The sequence below is a fragment of the Drosophila montana genome, unplaced genomic scaffold, assembly GCF_035044405.1.
Source record: "Drosophila montana isolate Dmon_TW-CO22-7 unplaced genomic scaffold, ASM3504440v1 contig_1409_1, whole genome shotgun sequence".
NCBI lineage: Eukaryota > Metazoa > Arthropoda > Insecta > Diptera > Drosophilidae > Drosophila > Drosophila montana.
In genome coordinates this window covers 691,712-699,616 of record NW_026996361.1, presented here as the reverse complement: position 1 = coordinate 699,616, position 7,905 = coordinate 691,712, and the positions used below count along the sequence as shown (strand labels likewise).

At 40.5% G+C, this 7,905-nt stretch overlaps 1 protein-coding gene across 1 annotated transcript; it reads right to left on the bottom strand.

Annotated features, from left to right (window-relative positions):
• Positions 1 to 543: 543 nt before the first annotated feature.
• Vha100-5 (Vacuolar H[+] ATPase 100kD subunit 5) lies at positions 544 to 7,239 on the bottom strand. Its single transcript, XM_064683097.1, has 4 exons — positions 7,088 to 7,239; positions 1,046 to 3,261; positions 799 to 970; positions 544 to 731 (listed from the first exon to the last, which is right to left on the bottom strand). The coding sequence occupies exons 2-4, from the start codon at positions 3,234 to 3,236 to the stop codon at positions 638 to 640; spliced, it is 2,457 nt and encodes an 818-aa protein (XP_064539167.1). The 5' UTR covers positions 3,237 to 3,261; positions 7,088 to 7,239; the 3' UTR covers positions 544 to 637.
• Positions 7,240 to 7,905: the final 666 nt, after the last annotated feature.

Here is a 7,905-nt window from a genome sequence, read left to right as displayed (position 1 = left end):
ATAAAAAAAATGTTAAATTTTCTCAAGAGTAAATTTTCTTTCTGAACTTAAGTGGACATTTTGTCATATACTCAAAAGGATGGCCTTAAACTGCAAAAATTTTAACTAATAACATACAATGTCTTTTAAAGAAGTAACCCCTCTCACATACTAAAAGATACTTTCGTTTGGTTTGCTTCATGTAGATCTGGGCTTAGTGCTGCTATTTAAATTGCAAGACATTGACGGTGTCTCTTAAATTCACAATTCAATGCGTCCGATAGACAAGAGAACTGACAACATAATTTCAGCATATGACATTTTATCTAATGAGAAAAACTTTTCGTACAACTGAACTGAGCCAAAACCAAGCATATTTGCTTTGTGATTCTTTCTGATAGCCATACTTTAAGCGTGTGTGTATGTGTGTGTGTGTGTGTGTGTTTGGCACTCTATCTGCAACTGCCAGCTGGCTGACCGAAGCAAACTGTCAGAAAGCATCTGAGAAACATTTGTCGTCAGGCTGACAAAGACAGAAATGAGCAAAGCAAATGGAAAAAAATATGCATATGAAAAACGAATTTATTTTTTTCGCAAAAGGAAAATCAACATATATTGCAAATGCTTTGACAACTCGTTGGATAGTGCGTCCTGCGCCCTAGCCCTCACCTTCGTCTTCCAGTATTTGCTTGAAGGAGAACGGCGCGAAGGCGTAACCAGCGCCCTCATAGAACTTGCTCATGAACTCCACCCTGTTTGAAAATTAAAAAATATTTAATTAATTACCTAAAAAATCGCTGGAAATCGTGAGTAATTTACCAGTGCAAGCGCAATGTGTGCAAAAAGGCCGAGAGACCCTCAATGAGCACAAGTATGCCCACGGTGAGAGCGGACCAGGCGCCAAAGGTCAAGAAAATGGCTATGCAGCCTATATAATTGTTAAATGTGAAGCCCATGGAGAATATCATGTTCCACAGCACCTCAGAGAGTTCTGGATAAAAAGAAAATATGATTTAATCTTAAAATGATTAAACAAGAGTATGTGAGAGTTTTGAGATCAACTTACGCGCATGGGCCAGGGACAAAGCCCATAGTCGCAAATAGGATGCGGTATGCGAGATTGTGCTCAGCACATACTCAATGGTGTGTATGGCCTGTTGGATGAATATCTCGCTCATTGGCTCATCATCTCCACCATGGCCATGTCCGCCGGCAGGTGCGGCTACTGTTTGATTGGGCGCTGGCAAATGCTTTGGGCGCTTGGCCTTTATATACAGCGGCTTGCCAAGCAGCATCCAGGGTATGCAGATAATGGCCACCACCACGAAGATCGTTTGCAGTAATTCCTGGCCCTCAAACATGTACTCTTTGCAGCCATCCAGTGGCTCCTGATTGCCAAACAGCATCATGTTGATAAACAATATAAGAATGGAGGGTGCACAGCCCGGCGAGAGGGATTGATCCAAGCTGGAATCGTTGTAAACAATCCATTTGTAGAACATCATGAACACCATGTAGCCGAATAGGAGCAGCAGGAACAGAATCTGTGGCAGAAACTCCAGGAAAATGCTGGCATATTTTTTATAGTGTACGAAATTCACAACCGACATGCAAACGCCGAAGATCATATGGAGAACGCCAAAAACAATGGACAGCTTCATCTTAAAGGTGTTCAAAAAGATTATCTTATTGTCCGCCAGCTGCCAAACAGGATCCAAACCCAGCGGGTAGGTTTTGAAATTACTGATGTTTGGCCGCATTGTCAAATACTCAATGTTCTCGTCTGTGACTGTGGACGTGTTGTACTGATTCTGCCAACCGGAGCCAAAGATGTTCATAGACTTGGAGAACACATCGTTGTAGACTAGACCCGTATATAGGGAGAATATGCCCATCAGCAGTATGATATAGCGACCGCCGAAGAATATGGTGAATATCTCCTCTTTTATGGAAGCCAACTGCCGCTCCTTGATAATCAGCCAGGAGGCAAAGGCCACCAGTATAAGAGCATGGCCCATGTCGCCGAACATCACGGCAAACAGAAATGGAAATGTGATGCATGTGTACAGGGCCGGATTAACCTCCCGGTAGGAGGCCATGCCATAGGAGTCGATAAGGTTTTGAAAGCCGCTGGTGAACTTGTTGGTGCGCGTAAACGTGGGCGGCTGCTCGTTGGTGGAAATGACATTCATAAAGGCTGGTATGCTGCTCTCCGAGAGCTTGGAACCGCGTGACAGCGCCTGCTGCACCGTGGGCAGGTCGCGCACAGGCACCCAGCCCTCGCCAATTAAACACTTGCCGGTGACATCCGGATTGAAGTAGTTGAGTATGTGGTAGATGGCTTTCATTTTCTTGACCATAATGGTCCAACGGGCCAAATGCTTGGCAGCGGAGCTCAGCACTCGATTGCGGTGATCTGCGCTCTGATTGAGCACCATTTTCAAATCTTCGAGTCGAGTATTCACATCCCGAATCATATCGGCGCGCTCGGCAGCCGAACTGGGGCACGGATACACATCGGCATGGTAGCCGGTGCAGACTTTCTTCACGCGCTGCTTAAGCTGCTCGCCTTGAAAGAAGGCCACAAACACGGTCTTGAGTACGTGGCGACCCGTCTCCTCATCCTCACACAGGCCGCTTATGTCGTTGCGCCGCAGAAAAATGTTGCCGCGCGAGATGCGCCACAGCATGCGCTCAAAGCTGAAGAAACGCTCCAGCTTGATGACACCGGCCACAAAGGCAAGCTGTCCACGTTGAGCGCCCGCCTGAACTGCCGTGGGATCATCGTAATCGGTCTTGCGATTGGAGTCCAAATTGATTACCTCCTGATCGGAGAAGAAGCCCTCGGTGTTCTCCAGCACGCTCTTCAGCTCTTGCATGTGCCTGAAATTCGCATTCAGGCTGGCTCCATTCGCCGACATTTCACGCAGCTCGTTCTCCGTCTTCTCCAGCTGTGCTTCCAGATCGATTATTTCGCGCGGATTGGGCGCAGAAGGCTCCTGGTCGGGACCCAGCTCTGGCAGCTTGATGTCATCTTTGCGCAACTGGCTTTCTATGTAGCGCACTCGACGCTCCATGTCGTCGCAGCGTCGAACCTCATTCACATATTTGCGCTGGAAAGAGTTGACCTGATCGTTGAGATCCCTAAACTGGACACAGCCGCTCTCGCCCAGCTCGGCAATGGAGGCGTAGGCAGCCTCTGGCTGTATATATAACTGGCACAGGGCCATCTTTTCGCTGCGAAACATATCGCCCATGGTGGAGCCGTCGTGTTGTTGTTATCTGCGATAAGCGAAATGAGTTGCCGATTACTATCTGATTACTAGCTGATTATATGGAGTGTTATTTATTAGCATTGTTGGGGCCGACACTAGTCTAAAGAGCTGAACATTGAATTTACGAATATTACTAAGCTCCTTTCCAAAGGCCATAAATAAGTGATTTTAAAGTGCCAAAATATCTTAATCTAACTAGTTTTATTAAATTTGTAAACAATTAATTTATTTTGAAATTAATTCCCTGTACACATCAAATCGAAAGATAATAAAGTACAAATAAATATATTATCATTTAGATTGTGTATATATTGTGTATATACTTGATTTTTGGAGTCTATAAAAACGATTTAGTTATGTATACTATGTATTTTGATACTATTGATCCTTTCCTAATAATCGATAGTTATCTATGATAACACAAACAACTATTATAAGATTTATGGAAATTCAACCCACCCAAATAGTTGACAAATATAAAACAAAAGTCGATCACACGATCTGTCAAATCTGTTCTCTTAATTTGACAGAATTTTTCTCTTGATTTCACAGATAGTCTGATCGACTTTTGAATTTAGTTTGAATATTCCTGGTAAGCCTAGGCAGGAAAGCAAATAAATGAAACCCTGATATAAAAATGAAAAGTACTTGGCCCAGTCAAAGTTGGGTAATTCCAGTCGAGTTCTGCTGACCATATCGATTTTACTTGTAATTTTTAAAAAAAATGTATCTATTTATTTTCTTTTTCATATTTTATTCTCCCTATTTTCATTTAGTTTAATTTTATTTTAAATATATTAATTTAGCTTGTTGCGCTTAATACATTTACTAAAATATACTCAACGACTTTTTAATTAGATGATATTTTTGTCTTTTTGCTGATTATTGATTCTTCATTTTAATTACAATTAATCTAAAAAAGCCCATTAATATAAAAGTTTATTGGGCCTTTAAGATAAATGCCGGTAAGAATTTTAATTACAAGATTACTTTAATTGTATTTGTATTTGTCAGAATGTTCCACAATTGATGAACCAATCTGAGCCCATGTGACGTGCATTGTATATGGCCCCAATCTCAATGCAATGTCCCAATCAATCACCAACCAATTGTGCGGGAATGTATGTAGGCAGGTATATATGTGCGTAAATACGTGAAACTGAACTATTTGTGTACACACTTCGCCCAGATTAGATAGCACGGCTGGAGCTGATACGGCATTCGTTTCGCTTTTAGCATTTCGCTTATCTGAAGTGGCAGCGGGGGTCGGGTTAATAATTTGAAATTATTAACAATTACCGAGCAATCAGTTGGCTTATATATAAGCCAGAGGTTGTACCTTATACTAGTATTATGACTTTGCATGGGCCGCACTTACAAGGGGCAGGCGGACGGGCAGGACACGGACAGACTCTACGGCACTGGCCAGATGAATAATGGCGCTGCTTGATAGCCGTTTTAGTATTCCAGATTATACATATTTATGGCAGTCTAACTCAGTGGCCTGCTGTGATTTTGTCTTGCATGTCTGGCAATAAATTTGATTGATTCAGCCAATTTGGCCTGCTGGCTGATAAGCAGCCGCTGTCTGTGCCCGGTTTGATAATTGCCCCTGATTGCCATCGGTTTGCTCAAGCATTAAAGAGCCTTGCGGAGACTTGAAGTTTATAATTTATCACAAAAGGAAGTCAAAAAGTGTTGTGCATGATAATACCCCAGCTCAAGTACTCTATCAATACCAATAAATTGTATAAATTGGTTTTTACCCAATTTAAAAAATTAACATTTTTAGAATACTTTAAGTGCTTTAAGCTAGAAATCAAATTTGGTTTATTAAATTGACTTTCAAGTAGGTAGTTTTTTGCCTTGAAAAAAAAATTAATATTTATCATAAAAAATTATTTAAAATAATAAATTAATAGATCGCATGTAATCTGGCGAATGAAAAGATATTATTTTTGTTGAAAAGATTTGTTCAGTTCTTAACACAATTAAAATCTGAACTCTATTAATGTTAAATTATATTTCAAGAAATGTATTAAAAAAAATATTTTGTCAGTTTAAATGTTAACTGTAAAATGTCATTAGAAATATTTGTTTTCTGCTTTACAAAATAAATTAACGTTTTGCTTCTAAGCATAAAATCAATCGTTTCTTGTATTTAAAAGGGGCGAATGACGTTTAAGCCGAAAATAATCGTGTGCCAAGAAGTTTTGGCACTTTAAATTCGTGGAACTAATTCATAGTTTATGTATATTTTCTACATTGCATATGCCTAGGGCCCTCAGCTGTAAATCAAATCTTATTTACAAGCCCATCTGACATTTTGCATAGCCGCAAGTCTGTGCGCTTAAATGTGCTTTAAAGTTGGCCATAAATCGTTTAACATCGGAAACAGCACAATAACCTCTAGCTGGCAGTCCTAAGGCTGCTATCCAATAATTATTTACAACACAATATACTCAGGCCTGAATGTGGGCCATAATTACGACTGGCCCACGGTGCGGGATGTTCTGGCTGAGCCAACGCTGTGTTAAGCTCATTAAGAAATCCGTTTGCTGGCCGTAAAAATATTATCGGTAACGTAATAATTTGCACAACAATTTATGCGTTCGGGTGTGCGTGTGTGTGTATGTATGTGTGAGGCGTTGTTTCACATGATCCATCACGTGCTCTGACGTCACGCGCAGGAGCGCGCGTGTGTGTATGTGTGTGTATTAGTAGTTTAGCATTTGCTTTCGGGCAAATCGAACTAGACGTTTAACGGGCGGGCAATTATCAAAAATCAATTAAGATACGTTATCGCAAAACATGTCGCTATTAAGATTAACGTAATTGTCTTGAATATGGCTTTGAATAATTGCGCCTTACAGGCGGCCGGGAGTCCTGCGTGTGCCTCGACTGAGGAATGGGCCCAGCCGGTTGGCTACTCTAATTGCTTTGTGGGTGGTTGTTTATTTACAGACAGCTCTGAGCATTATTTTTATATCGCTGCTGAGGATTACAACTTTGTTTACTGCTCAAAATTGTTTTGTTGGGAGTGCGTTTATGGTATGGATTTATGATTGTAAGACTTTTATGAAATACTTTGTGCAATTAGTGAAATAATTTGCTTTGTTTTTAATGTATTCTCTTTTGCCGGGCAAACAATAGCGTAAAAAATTTTCAGACAGCCATTAAAATTTACATATAAGTATTTTTGTGAGTACATTAATTTATCCATATTTTTTGGATATTTAAATGAAATATATTTTGACCTGGCTGCAGGTTGTCTCTTAGTTTAAAGGCAAACAATATGATAATTGATACAAATAAATAAAGATCTAAATTAATTGCTGTTCAGCTTGTTAATATATTCTTAGAATTTGTGCAGTGAGAACATTAACTTTAGGCTTCATACCAAATTGTATCTCTTGAAGTCGGACAAGCAAATATTTCAATTCGACCGGATATATAACTTGACGAAACATAAATTTGCTTAAATTGTGTATGCTTTAATTATATGATGATGTGAGGGTATTATCACTTTGGTATTATTTTCTTTTCAGTTCCGTATTATTCTTTCTTTGTTTTAGATCTTGGATAAACCTAAGCACAATGTTTAATTTGTGGTATGTTAACAGCTTATCTGGGAGCAATGTGAACCACTTTGATAACCTCGCGTACTCGACTTAACCCGTAACTGAGCACTGATAAGGTTGGTTAATTTGAAGAAAGCAAAGATTTAACTGCAGCATAAGAATGCGATTTTAACTTAGCTTAGGCACTGGGTAAAAACTTTTCTTTAATTTAATATTGTTGAGGGCATATTTGCACCATGTGTGAGCGCTTACATTGCAGATCGGTAATCGAATTATTTCTTTTTTTTTGGCTGTTTTCCGAGTAATTCTTCGCGACCAGCCAGACCAACGGCGCTCTGTGTACTGTTCGATCACCTTAGCACCCATAGACCTGGTAGCTTTTGCCAATTAAACTACAGTTAATCTACACTTGGCACACACAAATACACACACGAGCAGGCACACGCACAAGCACACACGCGTAATTGGAGGCCGAGTAGAATAATCTGTGCGCCTTTTTTATCTCGGCGCAACAACGCAAACACTTTGCGATTTCTGTTTGTGATTGCGTTGCCAAACAAGCGGACGACGCCTTTGATAGACGCGTTGTGTCGTGTCAAGGTGCGCAGAGAGGGGTTGAGTGGGGGAGCGCTTGGATGGGGTATGCGGGCTTATCAAAAATTTCACGGTGCGCCTGGCCAAGTTAATACGGCAATCGGCGAGCAGCTAAACAGCTGAACACACAACAACAACAACAGCAACCACAACAACACCTCAGCTGGCTAACAGCCATATCAATTGGATCAATGATTGAGCATTAGCACGAGTTGTTCAATTTCTCAATTGCAGTGCCCCCATATATACTTAAAAGTTCTTGACTGACTTTAGCATGTGACGTCCATCAACGGCGAATTGTGACATCTTTGAGTTGCGTTCAGCTGAAAAGGGACAGAGAGCGAGAGAGAGAGAGAGATACGTTATATTATATCATCGATCATTTCAACACGATATATTTAGATGGTTTATAAATATATTGCAGCTGCTGTAGTTAAAGACTATGCAAAGTCTCTGGGTGCAACTCTTATATTAAG